Source organism: Dermacentor silvarum, chromosome 2 (genome assembly GCF_013339745.2).
Source record: "Dermacentor silvarum isolate Dsil-2018 chromosome 2, BIME_Dsil_1.4, whole genome shotgun sequence".
NCBI lineage: Eukaryota > Metazoa > Arthropoda > Arachnida > Ixodida > Ixodidae > Dermacentor > Dermacentor silvarum.
Window position 1 is genome coordinate 148,038,779 of NC_051155.1, and position 19,018 is coordinate 148,057,796.

The 19,018-nt window shown below is 46.1% G+C and overlaps 1 protein-coding gene across 11 annotated transcripts in view; it reads right to left on the reverse strand.

The window, feature by feature from the left end:
- Window positions 1-10,994: 10,994 nt before the first annotated feature.
- Window positions 10,995-19,018, reverse strand: part of LOC119441900 (protein lava lamp) — a 281,369-nt gene continuing 273,345 nt past the window's right edge. For all 11 annotated transcript variants that reach the window (XM_037706559.1, XM_037706556.1, XM_037706551.1 and 8 more), the window contains 2 exons: window positions 18,858-19,008; window positions 10,995-12,262 (listed from right to left, as the gene is read on the reverse strand). In XM_037706559.1, the coding sequence (XP_037562487.1) occupies window positions 12,154-12,262; window positions 18,858-19,008 (260 nt within the window). In that variant the 3' untranslated portion in view covers window positions 10,995-12,153. The remainder of the gene's footprint in view (window positions 12,263-18,857; window positions 19,009-19,018) is intronic.

A 19,018-nucleotide genomic window follows, 5' to 3' on the forward strand; every position in this document is an offset into this window, starting at 1 on the left:
CTCGCTGGCAAGCGAGCGCGTTGAGACGCTGGGCGCGTTTTTGAGCGAAAGCTGTACTACGCGATGCCTCGCAAGGTCATTCATCGCGTCGCAATGACCTCGAGCCACCGGAGAGCAAGTGAGGAAGGTGTGACGTCATGCCACGTGATCCGCTGCGGAGAGGCGTCGAAGCTGCGCTCGCTCGGAGCCTCGCCACTGCGCTACCACGTGACAAGGCGAGGGTTTAACGGCTGCTTCACCGGCGCTCTGTGCGTGCGCTTCAGCGGAAGCGACATGCTGAATCTAATCATCCAGTAGATTTAGCTAGACGGCAGGCTTCGAAATCTCAAGCAACGGCAAAGTTGGCTGCTGAAAGAACAAAGGGAGGCCAGATTAGCAAGTTACGGAGAAGCTTATCAAGCGCGGAAGCGTGCATTAATGAAACACTGTGCATAGTCTTTGCAAAACCAAGCCAAACAGACCTTTCGCTCGTTATAAAGGTTTACAAGAGTTAAACCTCAGCCCCCCCCCCCCCCCCCCCTCTTTTTTTTTTGCCCTTGCCGAGGCGCAGTTAGATCGCAGGCGAGAGCTTGCGTGGAGAAGGAACGCGCGAAAAAAAAAAAAAAACATTTACCCAAAGGGACTCTATAATGATTTCGGATTACCACACATAAGCAGCCTTAAGTGTATCTGCCGAATTTTTACGCGCAAGCGTAGATGCCGCCCCGTGTTTTCGTCGCCGCGAAAGGCCGGAGTTGGAAGGCGCCTGGAGGCGGACAAGAGAATCGCCGCATTCGCGCACTTTCCGTTTATGCTTCGACGCCGCGGTGCACGCTCGCAGTGCATGTTCGAGGCGTCTCTTCTTTGCATGTGTAGCAATATGTGCTTCCCCTGTGGTGCACCAGGTATCGCACCGTCGTGATCAATATATAGCGACCGCGCTCGCGCCCTCCTTTCCGTTTGTGCTTCGACGCCGCGGTGGTGGTGAATTCTTTATTTCGCCCAAAAATAGGGGACCAGTCCAAGGACCAGTTGCGCTGGCTGAGAAGAGATCGGCGGGGATCCCTTGGGATTCCGCTGCCTCCACCGCACGCTGGATGAGCCGGCGTTCGTCTCCGAGCCAGCAGACGCCGCGGTGCTCGCTGGTTAACCATCTGTACGGAGTGCTTGGGCGGTGATTTTTTTTTTTTTTTTTTTTGTATATTCGGACTGTATTCTCTCAAGGCACTTTCTCGCGCAGACGAGCTGCGGGACGCGTTCGCCACCGAACGCCAACTATAGCTCTTTGAGACGCAGTTTCTGTCACAGCGAGAGCTTTGTGGCGTCTGCATGAAGGTATGGATGCTGTGGTCGGTGGTAGCGCTGTTGCTCCGCCGCCTGGGCTGACGGTCGCGGGACGGGTTTGTTGACAACGTCCGCTACGCGTCTGTTGTCGAGATGTGCCAGAATGGATTTTTCTTCGTCCAATTAAGGGCAATGCACATTTCAATGCCATATACTTACAAATCGATATGCGAATATATGTACTTGCACTGTTCTTATATGGAACTCAGCCAGCAATATAGCTACTGCGGTATACCCTAGTTTGGTTTTCAGAAATCAAATAGTCCTAAATTATTTCCGATATAATTAATTCGCCGGGATCTCTGTACCCCCCGCATGGCGTTACAAATTAAGTTCTACACTGTCGGTCTGCACTGGCTAACTTCCCCGTCTTTCCCTCTCTCCCCCATCCTATTTACGTTTTAACACAAAATACATGTATACACATTCTTAATGCCAGCCGCAAGGTCACATCCGACATCGCACCGCGTATGGAGTTGTGCCTTCTGAAAACTTTGTTATTCTGTGTATTGGATGTAACTACAATATTGAAGAGCAGAAGCTGCAGTCATGTAGCACATTTCTGCGTTAAGAGAATTACAGGACCAGATATACCGGGTGTTCAAAACTAAGCTTTACGGAATTTTTAAAAATAGCCTGTAGCAGGTAGCATAATTCTTATCGTTGAGCTGGGTTATTCGAAGAAGCGGACATTAGTAGCACGAGAAATCGAAACACATATTCAACTAATTAACAAAAAATCACTAATTAACTTCGTAGTTAATTACTTTACGACACGTATTGCAATTTACGAATTGTAGCCGGTGAGCTTGTCAGGCGTATCCACTTGCAATGAATTTCCAGAATGACACCAGTTTGGATATATGCGCCATCAAACTCGCCGTAAAAATGCACTGTTGTTCCACTTACTTTTTTTTTGCTAAAATGCTGTTTTATACATTGAAGTACAAAAGTAAGTGGAACGCCCATGTCCCACACTTTGGGAAATAATATCTTGAAACTGGTGTCATCCAGGAAATTCATTTCAAGTGGATGCATCTCGCTAACTCACCGGCTACAATTCGTAAATTGCAATATGTGTCGTGAAGTAATTAACTAAGAAGCTAATTAGTGAATTTTTGGTAAATATTTGAGTATGTGTTTCGATTTCTCGTGCTAATAATGTCCACCTCTTCGAATAACCTAGCTCAACGATTAGAATTATGCTACCTGCCACAGGCGATTTTTCAAAATTCCGTAAAGCTTAATTTTGAACGCCCGGTATAGTCACCAAAATGGTAGGCTTGACGAGCAAAATTATTAAAAAAAAAAAAATCCGGTAAACGTTGGTCTGGAAAAATATATTCACCAAAGACAAATTAATTTTCAGTTGGAAATAGAGACCGCGATAACGCTGAACCTTACGCACATGTGCGGAATAAGAAGGGAATGCGTGTTTCTCCTGTGGCTCAGTCGCTCGGCGGTAGACACTGATTTACAGGGGGGAAATCATTCGCCGTTTCTTCGATGTAATCTGATAAATGCCGGAAAATGCTCGTCGATCTTTACTTTACGAACCTGGTATAAAGCTAAAGGTACCGAAATTATGACATTTATTCACGTGAGTGACTGCTCTGCGATATAAGAGACAGACGTCCACAACCAGGGCGGTTGAACGCAAAGGCATGCTATCCTCAGCTGCTGATATACGCCATCGTTTACAATCGTTTACATTCCGAACACTAAATTGTGGAATATTCTTTCCGAATATTATCCAAGCATATATGGGCTCCGACATTGAATTTTCCAGCAGCATTACCAGACGCCCACTGTCTACGTTAAGTACAGCTGACGAAAAACAGCGAACAGACCGCTCTTAAAGAAGCTTAGCGTGATCGATGAAGCTTGTGGCGACTATTCAGTAAAAAGAGTCGCCGTCTCACGCCACGCGCGAACGTACAAGGTCAGCAGGCGCGTGACGAAAAAGAGAGCTCAAAGCACAAACACAGAGATAAGACAAAGAGGTCCCGCGAAGACGCGTATATTTCAAATGATTAGCAGCAGCTGGCGAAACAGGGAAGCCGGTCTCTTTGTCGAAACGTTGGCTCTGTACTTGATACACATATATCTATGGCCGTGAGTGGCACTGGCTAACGCTCTTGGGGCTACGTATACAAATACCAAAAGTCGATGGAGTCCTTCGAGTTATGAACTCCTCGCGGGAAAGCGAGCGCGTTGAGACGCTTGGCGAATTTGACGTCACCGCTTTCGTCACACCGGGCTTGGCAATGGAAATTGCGGTTCAAGTAACATGATGTCATAAAGCAGAGTGCACAGGCAGTGCCTTTTAGAGGAGGCATCGGCACTGGCCTGCTATGTTTATCCAGAGACAATTGAACACTGTTTTATTGGGTGCAAAGACGCCATTCTATTTTGGGATATCCTCCAACGGACTCTATAAAGGAAGACTTTGAAATCAACCCCCATACAGTGCGATACCTGCTGCCGACCTCTGATGACAATGTACCTTTCGACATGTTTTTTTTCTCATGGGAATGCACAGTTTGTGGAAGGCGCGGAATGATGGACCGCAACGCCGAACCGGTTGTACCTACAAAGGTACATTTCATCCAGATGACTGTGCATCTAAAACATATTTATGATGGACTTGATGTTCAACCGGACTGGTACCCCATTTTGGTGAGGTGCTTAGCCTTACCACCCTTTTAAAGCGGAACAGTGCCTCTTCTGTTTTATTGCGATAGCAATTATATGGACACTCCAAAGCAGATTTCTGCCGTCGGCGTCGCCGTCGCCGTGAGGTTCCGTATGACGTCAATGGAGATGAAATCGTCACCGCGCGCCTCCGAACGCTGTATGTGCGAGTGAAAGGGCGCGAGGGACGCGCGCTTTCACGGGGAGTGAACGCACGGCGGAGAACAAACGCGCGCTCTGTGCCGTGCTCCCTTAAGCGCTGCAGAAGTAGGCGTCTCTTTCCTCCTTTACAATCACCATATATGTAGAGCAAACGCGCCTTCTTCTGACGCACGAAAGGCCGTGGGGGGGGGGGGGGGGGGGGAGGGAAGGGAGGCGACGTTTAGCTGCGGCACCAAGTGCCTATTTATATCAGAGGCTCCGGCAACAGTCACCAACGCCGCACGCATTTTGTGCGAACGCGGGCAAAACGCCGACGGCGTCGACAACAGTGCTGTGTGTTGCCGGTGCTGCTGCATGTCCAAGTTTGTACAGCGGATAAAACTACTATCCTTACTCCGTATAGCTCTCTACTAAGTTGCTATCGCAATTGATGCTTCGCCTTTCGGGTGAAACTGCGACAACTTTTTTTTCTGTGTGTGAATCATTGTGCCCGACATCCTATGACTCTGCACAATTGGTGAGTGTTTTATTGGATTACATATTAAAGTAATAAATACCATGAAAGAAAAAAAAATGTTTAGCCCAGTGGGTCAGACACTCGGCTTCTGTGCGTGGGCTCCTGTGCGCACGTTGGCGGTAGTGTTCGAAACTCACTACCGCCAACGTTTTTCGTTTTGTATATGTTATGTTTTTTATACGTTCATTTCTTTATAGCGATTACCGAGGCGAAGTTAGAACGTAGGCGAGAACACAGGAACAAGCGGATAACACAGGCTTCCGAGAGTGAGGGTGATGTGGAATCGCGGCGATGCCCTCTCCCCTCACGCTACACCTGGCGCGCCAGCAGGTGATTCCGTTTCGACAGCTCTGCTCCGTCGAGGCGCGCACGTGGCGTGGCGTCGCAGCCAATGGGAACTTAGGTGCCGTTTCGCTGCTACAGACGCCGGTTTATTCTCTCAAATGAGCCATTTGATGCTTTCGCATCAAAATAGGCTGCTTCTGCTGATGACGATTCTGCAAGTGTCCCCCTAGTGGACATGTCCACTTCGTCTGCTGATGGAATTGTGATTGGCAGGGCTGGGGTACCCGTCGTCAGCAGAAGACATGCGCCCCTGGCCACTCAGCACTTCAGCAGCAGACGTAATGGACATGCCCACCAGATGAACGCTTAAAAAATACCCCCCCCCCCCCCCCCCTACCCAGTCTAGGCTATCGCACTACATGTCTCTCTCAAGTGTATGTTAACACGAGGGATTTGTGGAGTTCTTCAAGAAGTCTTTGTTAGGCGAGTTACCCCCACTATTCGGTATCGGGTTATCTCTCTAGTCTCTTTTATGAGCCGATACCGAGACGAGTGCAATCTAAATGTCTGGGCCTATCTCCAGCTGCATTATATAAAGCCGGTCCCGTGGGTATGTGCAGTGTAAAAATGTGGGCCGGTCTCCAAGATGGTGGTGTCAAAAAAAAAAAAATGTGGATATAGTGCAGTAGAAAAAAAATCACAGCATATCCACGAAGTGGATGATGATGAGTGGGCGAAGCACCGGGGGATCATTCGGGTAAACCACAGCTACGGACGAGAGATAAAGAGAGCGCGAGTCGGGAACGAGAGAGAAAATTACACCATCTTCCCGTAGGGGAACCCTGAGTAGTATGCGAAGCAGCCATGGGGTCGACTCAAGGTAGTTTTATCCGCTGTATAAACTTGGACATGCAGCAGCACCGGCAACACGCAGAACTGTTGTCGACGCCGTCGGCGTTTTGCCCGCGTTCGCACAAAATGTGTACGGCGTTGGTGACTGTTGCCGGAGCCTCTGATATAAATAGGCACTTGATGCCGCAGCTAAACGTCACCTCCCTTCCCTCCCCCTCCAGCCCCCCTCCCCGCCACGGCCTTTCGCGCGTCGGAAGAAGGCGCGTTTTTTCTACATATATGGCGATTGTAAAGGAGGAAAGAGACGCCTACTTCTGCAGCCCTTAAGGAAGCACGGCGCAGAACGCGCGTTTTTTCTTCGCCGCGCGTTCACTCCCCGTGAAAGCGCGCGTCCCTCGCGCCCTTTCACTCGCACATACAGCGTTCGGCGCGCGGCGACGATTTCATCGCCACTGACGTCATACGGAACCTCATGGCAACGGCGACGGCGACGCCGACGGCAGAAATCTGCTTTGGAGTGTCCATATAATTGCTATCGCAATAAAAGTATTCGGCTCTCCAACAAGATATGGCGAGAAATGGATAGTACCGACACCTCGACTTAATCTAGGAAAAGAACGCTTTCACTATACTCTTCCGTCTCTTCTTAATGGCTATGCTCTAGAGCACTGCACGGGCTCGGGCTTACCCGAAAGCCCGGGCCCGGCGCGGCTCGTGGGCCGGGCCGGGTAGAGCAGTTTGTTCACGGGCTCGGGCCGGGCTCGGGGTTTTTGACGCGGGCCCGGGCCAGGCTCGGGCTTTCTGGTGGTGTGCATGTAACGTGCAGCGAGTTATTCTCGGGCGTCTCAACTCTGAAAAACATGTATTTTTCGGTCTCGGGCCGGGCTCGGGTAAAAGGTAAAGGGGTGGCGGGCAGGGCCGGGCGGGTAACGTAGAATATTTCCGGGCCCGGGCCGGGTCTCGCCATAAAAGTTTTGATCGGGCTCGGGCGGGCAGCCCAACGTAAAAACGGGCCCGGGCTGAAAAAATCGGCCCGTGCAGTGCTCTACTATGCTCTCATTAATTTTGATTTGTTTTCCTGTTCACGCGAGGAACTTGTTTGTATTTAAATAACGTGGCTAAATTTTAATTATGTGTACAAATTGCTGTTTTGTGTAGTGTGTATTTATCTTGGTGTACTTATCTATGTTTTAAAGTTGTACAAGTTCCAGTACTGCCCCCTTGCTGAACTTTAGGGCTGTAGACTCGTCAGGCTGTCCTGGCACAGCTTTTTTCTACAACGCCTCCATCTGCACTGTAAGATGCGGAAAAAAAATTGAATTGAATTGAACTCAAGCACGAAGAATTTCGGTTATCAGAACGCGGGAAACTGAAACCGGGAGGCAGCAGCGAGTGCAGAGCCACGCCCCTCGAGGCGACGTTCCGTTACGCCACCCAGCAGCGGGCAGCCAGCGCGCTCGGAAAGCGAGGAGCACGGAGCGTTGATATGGCTTGTACGTACGGAGAGCTTGCTTCAATTTCCCAGTTACGACGAGTCCGCTTAAACCAAAAGCTTAAAAGTTAATCATTGATTTTTTGTTAGCTACTGACTAATTACTACGTATCACCCTTCACCCCATGGCTGCCACCACTGACGGCATGTCACTAAAGGAACCGTTTTTACAGCGAAGCTGTTAAGGGCTCACCTTTTGATCGCCGCGTCCGGCAATAGAAAAAAAATGTCACAGCTTCGCCCTAAGGGCGAAGCAATGAATGCGATAGCAACACAGCAATGTCATACGAAGTAAGGTGAGCGGCTTTGGTAGCAATATGAATTGTAGTAAACATGAGCTGATTAAGTAAGCAGGTGTGCTGCGGCGTAAGTAGACCGACATGAAGAGAGACTCGATGACCACGAGAAGGCGCGTGTGAAACGTTGGTGTTGATGAGAAGCGCTTCCCGTGGGCAGCGCGCGTGCGAAGGGACACACCTGTAGCGCTGCACTGCCGATCCGGGCAGCATCACATGTGTAGCGTGCGTTGGAAAATGTGGCCCGACTATTACTAACTGAATGAACAAGCGTGGTGTGAGCGCGCACAAACAAACATGAATAGATCACATTGAATGACTGCAGACAACGACTGTCAAAACGCTGGCAGCAAGCCCATACGCTGCAGCGGGCGAAGGTACGTGCGGTCTATCGCTTCAACAGAAACTGAGCGGCGAATGCACAGTGCATAAAGGTCAGAGCCGTGTGGAGATAAGAGACGGTGCGGCGAGCGACGAGCGCGGTTGTTGGCAGAGTAGAAGTGCCCCCCCCCCCCCCCCCCGCTCCCTCCGGCGCTGGCTTCCCGCTTCCTAGGAAGCTTGCGCGTGGGAGATTTAAGAGACGGTGCGGTCGAGCGACGAGCGCGGTTGTTGGCAGAGTGCCCCCCCCCCCCCTGCTCCCTCCGGCGCTGGCTTCCCGCTTCGTTGCTTGCGCGTGGGAGATTGAGTGCGTTCGCTCTCCGTGACAGCGCGCGTCCCCGCACGCTTCCGCTTCCGCTCGGGCATACGGCGCGCGGTAAAGATTTTATCTATACGGAACCTCACGGCGACGGCAGAAATCCGGTTGAAGTGTCCATATAATTGCTATCGCAATATAAAAAAAACAAAAAACAAAACAAAAAAAAAAAAAACGAAGAGAAAGCCTGCACGGTAGCCTAATTAGTGGCTTTATAGTGGATACGGCGTTGCGCTGCTAAACTGGAGCGCGCGGGTTCAATTCAGGTCGCGGAATTCGATGGGAACAAAATTGAAAAAGACTCGTGTACTTATATTTAGGTGCACGTTAACCAGGTGGTGAAAACTAAACCGGGTGCCTCATAATCATATGTAAAACCGTAAAACCGAAGAATTTGTCTAATTCAGAAAAAAGAAAGGAAAAAAGCAGGTGGCTGCGTTCTTCGGCTTTTTTTCTAGGGGTGTAAAAAAATAAATTAACCTCGAGTATGATTTCCGGGGAAAAAGTGTTACGCTTATCCTACATCAGTGGCGCACCGACGGGGGGGGGGGGGGGGTTCCCCCCCTCCCTGTGGCCAAGTTACCCCCCCCCCTCTTCCCCCGTGCCCCCGGTTCCACCCGTCCAACTTGTACCTACAGTGTTCTGTTCCCATTGCCATTACAATTCAGGAGGTGGCTTGAGGTCGAATTTTCTCGATTAACAAAAACACTCTATCGCTGTCTTGTACTTATGCATTAACTCCAACATTACTTTTGAGTAAAATGGTGAAGCAATAAAAATCGTCATCATCCTTGGTGTCCTTAATATTATAATATTAGGCATTTTATTTGCTTTTGCATTCCTCTGGCTAAAGAAAAGAAATTGCATATTATGCAAAGTGCATGTGCCCCCTGGCAGAGATCCTGGGTGTGCTAATGACCTATATTTCATACATAAATGTAATGCCATTCCCAAATGTATGGCTGCTCAACTCAGCAGCTTGTATATTATAAACGGCTGCTTTCAGTTATCCGGTGCACTATCATAACGACCATAATGAAACAAAGGAACGGCATGTCTCACATACACGTAGAGCTATGTGCAGAGCTGTTGCGTTCATTGAAGAAATTAAGTGCGGTACCACATGGGGCACCCCAATTTGAATAGGTTGCAAACATGGCGAGACTGTCAAAAAAAGGTTTTCCTTGCCTGAATCAAGGTAGCAGATTAACAGGCTGCCCCAAAATGGGGCATTTATATTGAATGACAGCTAGGAACTCGTTAAGCAGGACTTATTAAAACCCGTGCGTTAGTTCTCTCAGGAACTGCGCCTCTGCACAACAGCCATGACTCCCCGGCAGCACAATCATTCTGAATAACAGTCCTCACTTGCATCGGTCACTCACCTTTGAGACTTCGATCAATAGTGCTGTTATGTGTTACATTAAAACGGAAACGACTATTCGGCGTCGTACAGTATATCAATAACACTTGCATATATATATATAAGATGGTTTTGCATGCTATGAATATTATTTCTGCGAATGAGAGTTTTATGTGCAGCATTCACCAGTAACTGTGTTTGTTATTGCAAACACGTGCGCTTATTCCCTCCCCCCAGTCGGGAGTTCTCACTTTTTCAATAAGTGCATTTAGAATATTTTATATTTTCCCCTTACATATATATCATTAATATATATGTACATCTACCCTTTGATTTAATTACCTAGAAATGCATTGGTCATTCTTCGCGCCACGCAGTTAATAAACCTGGTTTATTTCACTCTAATATTGTTTTCTTCGATGATTGTCTCTAATTAATATTCCACCAACAAGAAGCGCGTAAAATGACACGATATCAAATTTTCTTACGTGGCTTCATGTGGCAGATATGGCTTATTACCAGTTACTTTTAGAAAACAGTGTTAAAAACAGCAGTTCACCTGGCTAAAACTACCTGTTCACTTTTCACAAACAAGAATTTGCACTGAGCCTTACCCATAGCTAAGCTATCGCAGCAAATATTTTTTACGCAATGTAAAATTTTGTTTGCTCTATTAGCTAAGCCTGTTGAGAACGGCAGGCGTCAAGTCGCAGCAAATCAGTGAATGGCTGCAATGTCTTGTGAGTGCAAGGTGCGTGATATCCTTTGAGTAAGCGTAAAAAAGAGAAAAAGAGGACAGAAATAGGAAGTGATGGGGTCAGTGGAGTAATAGGAATCTGCCAAACCTTTAGGAGCTACACATCAAAGGCAATGAACATCTGTATGCTGCTGCCTGTGTGGGCTGTGGCTTCCAATGAGAGAGCAAACCATGGAATGACAAAAACCGTATGTTCTTAACTATGCATGATTTCTGATGATGACATCAGTGAGGTGACAATGTAGTTGTTTTATCTTTATTTTACCTTATCACCCAGTGGCAGCTCGCTAGCCGTGCCAAACATTGGGCTGCGCTCCCTGCTTATATTTCCCCACTTATTTCTGTCTATTACCGCTGCTCCATGCCAACTGTCAGGTAAACGTTGTGCATGGAGAAAGCATTATTGCCATGTTACTGACTCACCCAAATCACTACTTGTTGGTTGTTGTTCACACCATGCTGAAAATGTTGTCAAGTTTCACAAAAATTACTGAAGATCAGAATGGGAAGAACAAAGGACTAAAAAGCCGTAAAGCACACATAGATAACAATACAACTGTTTCTCTGAACAGGTATGTACATTTTTATTTGCAAGGTCATCAGCCCCTGCCAATAGCATGTCATTGTATGTTCAAGCACAGTAGCAAGACATTAACATTAGACACTTACTTGCTGCTTGTAAAATATACATATTCTATATACAATGTGTAGAGTTCTCAGCCAAAACCATATAAGACAAAACCAAAGCAGGTCTAAAAAGCTACAAGGAATTTTAAAACTACAACTACACCCTGAAGCTACACCCTGAAGCACGGTCAAGCACACTTGAGAAAAGGCACTGACTTCGAAGGTTCCCCTCTTTGTTTTTGGCCGCTCTGCACAGATGATGTGCAGACAGAGTAAGGAACCCGAGTTGATGACGGCAGAAGAATCCACCCTGTTTAGTGGCACCAACTGTTTGGCAGAGGGTAAAAAATTTGAGCCTCCCCATTTCCTCTCAGCACTATGCCATCTGCATGTATAATCACAAACGCAGACAAATGAGCAGTTGGACATTAGGACCATACATAAAAGCAACACATTGCATGTTGCACCGTGAAAATAAAAACACCATAGTACATAAAAGGTCGTACACCATTTAAACAGGCAAACAAACGTGCACGAGAGTTTTGCAAGCATGACTTACATTACACCAGAATGTCTCTCCTTTTAATAAAGCCTACAGCATTATAAGGAAAAAAAAATGTAGCCACAACACATATTTTAATAAGGTTAAGATTATGTGCTCCTAAGCAAAACTGTTGGGCCAATGCAACTGCACAATATGCGCAGATGCGAAAAACTTTGCAATAACAGCCTTTACCAGAAGGATGCTTTTCACTACCGCGTCTCCTCACACTCAGTCAAGACTAGAAGAGTGCTGAGCATGCCTACACCAGAAGGCGTCTGTTCGAGCATAAATAAACCTTTCCCCACGGCTTGCATAGAGTACCCTCTTCAGGTAGCGAGAAAGTAGAAAACATAGCAGTCTTTTTTAACAGCAATGCAAAAATCTACTCTGAACACATTAGTTATCTACACGGTCCCAAAGAGCAGCTTTCTGAAAAGCTATTCAATCCCTTGTCTGTGCGTTGATGTATTCTTGCTGGAGGGTACAATGAACTACTGTGCGCACTGTCCAACATTGTCATCAACACCTTCCACCCAGTGGCGGTGTGTCAGCAATGCTGGTCATCACTAAGGCCGAACTGCTTGTGTAAACTGTCCAGCCTCTCCACAAACTCCCGCATACTTGCAGGCTGACTCTGAGAAGGCCGTGATGGGGTCCTGTAATGGCAAAGACAAATGGTTGCAGATTGTATTAGAACTAACAGTTCACAATGCCAAGGTTTTAAGCACATTATAGAGGCAACAACAAATTGAATATATATATATATATATATATATATATATATATATATATATATATATTTTAATGGTGCAAAATGTGAAAATCTGCAGGATAGCTGTGGACACTGGTTTTCCTAAATAACAGATACCTTGCTATAAAAGCATGCCATCATTGCAATGTATAGTGCAGTGAAAAATCTGAACATGCTCAAGCCACAGTGAGGGCATCACACAGTAATTGGAACTAGCTGCCTGCTATCCCCTGCAACCTAGCTTCAAATACACTGGTGTCCTTATTTGAACTTCAAGTGGCTCGTTAATGCTATTAGTGATAATGCTGAATTGAAGCATGTTGATACAACTTTTAATCTGACCTCTGGAACACTACTCTTGCCTTGGACTAGGGCGGCATAGCTGCTTCCAGAGGATCCAGTCCTTGGGAGGTGGCATATGCTACAGGAGTTGTCTAGTCCTTAAAACATGTTACATACGTTTATTGATGTTGTATAATTGACTTCACCATGACTGCTGCACATTATTGGCACAGTCCACACTGACACTGACTCTTTCTTTATTACACAGGTATGCGAACTATGGTTAAGCTGAACTTTGTTATGGCCTACTGCAGTTAGGTTCATTTATGGTAAATATCTAGCTGTATATATTCTGATGCTGCATATGCCATGCTTATACGGACTCTTAACTTTCCATGCTTTTTTGCACGCAGACGACCGCTTACTCAGGAGCCTATAGCTGCCATCTCCCGTGCGGTACCCCAGCGCATGCTGAACTCCTGGCCATCTGGGGAGCCACCAAAAGCCTCCCATATACCATCCGGAAATCTGTTCGCGTTTATACGGATTCGCACACAGCCTACTCTGAAATATTTCGCCCAGCCTCGGAAGATGCTACAGCTTCTGCTATTCAAGCTATCCTTCGTAGGCACGAGAAGGCAAATAGTCCGATAGAAATCATCTGGACGCCGGGGCATACGGGTGTGCCCGGGGGCAATACTGCGGCACACGCCGCTGCTGCTTCCGCAGGTGGGTCGACCAATGTTTCTCAGCCCCCACCCCTCAGGGTGAACCCGTATGACCTCCTAAGCCAAATGGCTCCCTCGGTAACCACCATGCACTATGTAAGAACGTCCCTGCGGAGTGCAAGCAAACAACGCCTCAAGCAGGTTACCCCGCCTGCCCTTTTCTCGAGCAAGTCTTCACTTTCACGCGCTCAGGAGGTTTTTGTAAATAAAGTATTCGCAAACTCGGCCTACACACCATACTCTGTGGCAAAATGGCGACATCCCGACATTACGACTGTTACGTGCACGCACTGCGAGCTGCGATGCCGTGCAGACCTTCACCATTTGCTGTGGCAATGTTCCGCGTTCGACACAGGCAGAATGGCCATACAGCCATTACAGTTTACTAGCTACCGTGAAGCACTGCTCACGGATCCTGATACGCAGTTATTATTTGCAACATATGCTAGCCGGAGCGGCCTGATCAGGGTGGTTTAGGGGGACCGACACACCACAGCACTGGACACGCACTGCCTCAGTACGGGTGCATACTTCTACATCAGAATGCCTATTTCTTGAGACAGTGAATTATTTGAAGAGTGACGACATTAACGCCCCATTTACCTCACAGAGAACCTGTGCCTCCCCATTTCTAAATAAAGGACTTTCATTCATTCATTCATTCCATGCTTTCTGTCCTATCGTCATTGGCTGGCTTGAAGCCAGGTCTCTGTTTTCACCAGTACCAGACATTCTCTGCGACACGTGGAAGGGGAAAAAAAAAAAAGAAAAAAAAAAGAGAGATCAGAATCGAAGAAAAATAACCCTAACCCAATACGACCCCTACAGACCATCATACCACTATATATGGAAAATGTGTTAAAATTTTTTCTAGCAAGTGAGCATAACCGTGGCCAGCCATAATTTAGGTTACGTCTAGCATAGGCTAGTGTATCCATGTAGACTGATACCACCGTCCGACGGACCGATTTAGTGTCACTTAGAGCAAGTGCACTTGGATGTTAGTGTCATTAGCAGGTTGTTACATGAAAAAGTTTAGTGACATTTGCTGTAGAATACTATCGCTGAACTTGCTTCACTATATCCTCGAAAGCAGTGCTTCTACAATAAGTAAAATATTGCAAACAACATTTCCATTAGTCCTGAAGTGCGTTTTTTTTTCTTTCTTTTCTTTTATTGCAATTTCATATGTTAGAAGCATCCCTCTGCTTTCCGCAATGGAAACCACCATACTTCATCTGCCCGTCTTGCATGCAATGCTGTCTCGTCTTGGTTCATGATGACTCATCACGCTTATGTGGTTGCAATTAATTACTTTATTTAATCTAAAATTCATGCTCAATACTGTTTTTAAGGGAGGACGCGGCAATGAAAACTATTTTTGTTATTTACAGAAAAGCAATAATGATATTTGGTAAGCAGATGTAATTTACTATGCCATGAAATTGGGTTTGAGCTATCTGTTATAGTTCTTCAGCTACAGCACTTGACAGCCTATAATAGACATCCCCAAATTAATTATATAGACATAAGTTTATCAAAATTTTTAGTTTGGCATGTTCACAAAGGCCCATTCTGTGCTATAAAGCTATTAGTTCATTTTTATTACACAGTTAGCAAAAAAATTATTCTGCATATTGCCTTACAAATGACTACTGCAAAACATGAATTAAAAAAACATTTATGGTATGTATGCAGACAAAGATAGACAGCTTTATAGCACTCCTCATTACCTCAGGACTTATATACAAAAAAAACACACAAAAAAACAGACCAATTCTACCTTCAATAATCGCGAAATGGCAAAGGATGAGGGACAGTAACTGCCCAAAAATTAAAAGCTGTGAAAACGTTGCCCAAACATTTTTTTGTTGTTGACAAAATCATTGAAAGTAAGCCTTAGAAAACTGAGAAACTGCGGGAACAGTAGTCCTTGGCCAGTCAGGTCACATTTTCTTTAAATTTGTATGCAATCCTCAGCTTTTTTAGGAGCATCATGCAGCCTGTCGGCCGTTTCCGAACGCCTTACAACCTTATCAGCAGCTGGAAATCATATGCAAACGCGCAATCACGCCGCATCAAGATTACTGGCGTTCACTTGTATGGATAGCCTTATCTCTGTATTCCACGCTTTTCTTAGTCCTTTGCTTCCGCTGACAATTTAAAACTTATTTATCTTTGCACGCGTCAGATTAGATCGAACAACAATACGAACAGATCCCCTTATCTTGCGCTAATCATGTCCCGATAACCATCGGACAGTTGCTAGAACGGAGCAACTAAAGAAACACTTGATTACCATGCAGATCCTAAAATGTCAGTTTCGGAAACACACGAAATGCACAGCTTGCCGCTGACTAGATGCGCACGAAACAAGTGCGCCAGTGATTAAAATCTGTCAGCCAATAGGAGCGCCCCCTGTGCACCACGTGACTGCAGTAGCGAATCGTGACACTAGTTTTCCCTTCTAGCAGTCGTGGTGACACGCTGGCAACGTAAAGCCATGCAATCCACAGTGCAACAGCACCTTCCGAAGCCCGATTTTGTATCAATCTTGGTCACAGCCACACTCGGAAAGTGCGATTTTTCTCAATTTATATGGCGTAGCTTGCTATAATAAAGGAAGGTCTGAGGATCGTGAAAAAATTAATTGAGAAAAAAAGTCGCAGTTTCGCCCGAAAGGTGAAGCATCAATTGTGATAGCAAATTAGTAGAGAGCTATACGCAGTAGAGATAGTAGTTTTATCGGTTGCATAAACTTGGACACATTCGCTTACTAACAGAATTAACAAGCGCGGTGCCAGCGTGCACAACCAAACATGAATAGGTCACACTCAATGACCGTAGACAACCACTGTCAGAACGCTGGCGTGAGCAAGCACAGCAGCAGCAGCGAGCGAAGGTTCGTGCGGTCTATGACTTCAACGGAAACTGAGCGGCGAAAGCACAGCGCATACAAAGGTAAGAGCCGCGTGGAGATCGCTTTCAAGATACGGTGCGCGTGACAGCCTGCAGCCACGCAAAGTACAAGTACGTCGTTGCGGGCAGAGTAGAAGCCTGCACCCCCTCCCTTCCGTGCTGCTTTCCCACTTTCCTCCTTTTGCATGGGAGATTGAGTCGCCAGTTGCCCTTGCGCCTGATTGCAAGATACGCATTTGGTCCTGTGGCTAAACGTCGCCTCTTCTCCCTCCCTCTCATCCCCCCACGGCTCTTCGCACGACGGAAGACGTCCTGTTTGCTCTCCACCGTGCGTTCGCTCACGGTGAAAGCGTGTGTCCCTCGTGCGCTTTCACTCGCACATACAGTATACGGCGCGCGGCGACAATTTCATCGCCCTTGAATTTTATACGGAACCTCACAGCGACGACGACGGCAGAAATCCGCTTGGAGTGTCCATATAATTGCTATCGCAATAATAGAAAATTTTGACCAAATTCACCATTTCATTGCCACGTCCCCCTAAACTATAATGCAACATTGCTAAAAATAACAAATAGTACATAATGTGCCTACTGATTTACACATTCATACTGTCACAAATTTAAAATTAAATTCATGCTCAATACTGTTCTTAAGGGAGGACCTGGCAATGAAAACTATTTTTGTTATTTACAGAATAACAATAATAATATTTGGTAAGCAGATGCAATATGATTATGAGGCACGCCGTAGCGGGGGACTCCAAATTGATTATGACCACCTGGGATTCTTTAAATCACCCAATACATGGTACACAGGCGTTTTCGCATTTCACCCCCATCAAAATGTGGCTGCCATGGCCGGGATTTGATCCCAAGTACTCGGGTTTAACAGTGCAACACTAAAGCCACTACGCCACCATAGTACGGTGGGTGCAACAATTCCAGATGACACTCTTGTTTCTTGAGCAGCAGTGCACTGCCAAAGTAGCACTGACAGCAATTACCTGCACTCAAAGGCTCACTAAACTAGCCAGTGTGACTAGGGTATAAGTTATAAAATGATTAAAATCGTGACCTTATCTAACTTAATAATGCTGTGGAATTTCGTGCGTGCTGAAATTGTACAGTATAGTATAGTATGTCTGCCAATCCTGTCAGAATGCAAAAGCATGCGGATTTTAATGCAGGCTACAAGTATGTCTGGTCCCGGATCACCAGGCAGTGCATGCCTACTCTAGTGAAACTTCTTTGCATTTAAGGATTTTAAGCCTTGTTTAGGAAAACGGTAAAATTTGGCCGAACCAAGGCAAATTTTAAGCCGTGACATTTAAACAATAGAACAGCTAACATGATTGCATGTTTCGGTATCAGTCACCACAAATTTCCTTCGCATTAGCATGTGAAGTATTACTTTTGATTGTACTGCAGTGCAGTGAACGCACGTCACCAAGTAAACGACAGTGAGCGGATGGCCTGGGTTCTTAAGAAAGTACTGCTACTGCGATTTTGTCGTTAGTACCTCCTGCTGGGCTTAAAAAGATTTCCTCCGACTTTGATAACTTGAACTTGACCTGACGCCTATGATGGCCCCAACAGCGACTGCTTTAAGGGCAGCATCTGTCTTGGTGGAGTTTAGGAGACAGCTAATGCACTGATCTGATTACGGTATTTACCTGATTCTAACGCGTGCCCTTTCTTCTTTGAGAAAATTGGGCCAAAAATCGCCTACGTGGTGCAATCGCATACAAAACCATCATCACCGTTGAGGTGTTCATATGCTTTACTGCATAACATGAATGTACTGTGGTAAAGCTGACTTTAGAAAACCGGCTGGAATCCTAGCCCATTTTTCTCGCTAAAAAATTGGGTGCGCGTTAGATTTCTACTTTGTTTAGGGGATTTAATCTAATTTCTACCTTAGTTTTCTAATTTGGACACACAGAAAGTGGACACATTTCAATTCAGGGCAGTGTTAGAGGCAAATAATGACAAATGAATTTGCGGCAAGTTTTGGCATTTTTTTCTGCATCTTGTTTAATTCGACCTGCCGGATAATTCAATCAATTTCGTTGGTCTCGTCAGGGTCAAATTAACAGAAAAGTCCACTATATTTTAACATGAGCTTAGAAATAAACTCGAACTATAAAATTTGTTGTCTATTCTTATAACACAATAAACAATTTATCTTTGCAGAAATCATTATCACATACTAATTAACAACCACAATTTGCAAAAATCCAGGGAAATCTCGGGAATTTTTTAAAATCCAAGTTAGGGGAAAACTAGCTTTGGAGGTTGGCAGCACTGTCGCAGGTGATGTACAATGCGACAAGAGACGCTTGCAGTTATCATCAAGAGACGATTAGAGTAATAGTGTAAAAAAAAGCAGGGAAGCGATGGGGACGAGACTGTCACAGACATAATTTTATGAGGTATGTAGAATTCTATATTCTGATATGGTAAACATGTCAGTATCTCACAAGGACTAGGGGATCATTTGTTGCTACCCTGATTGGTTGAAAGGGATGCTGTCAATGATCATCACTGTCTGGGTGATGATGATGCCTACCTGGGTGATGGTGGCTGTGGTAGCCTGTGGCACAGCACTGTCGCTGCCGATGCTTGGCTCGTGTTAGCTGAAACCAGTGAAGACTGCGATGACCGTGCCGTGACCATAGAGAGGCCCGAACTGGTGGACGCTCCTAGCCTCCAAGTGCCACCTGAGTACAG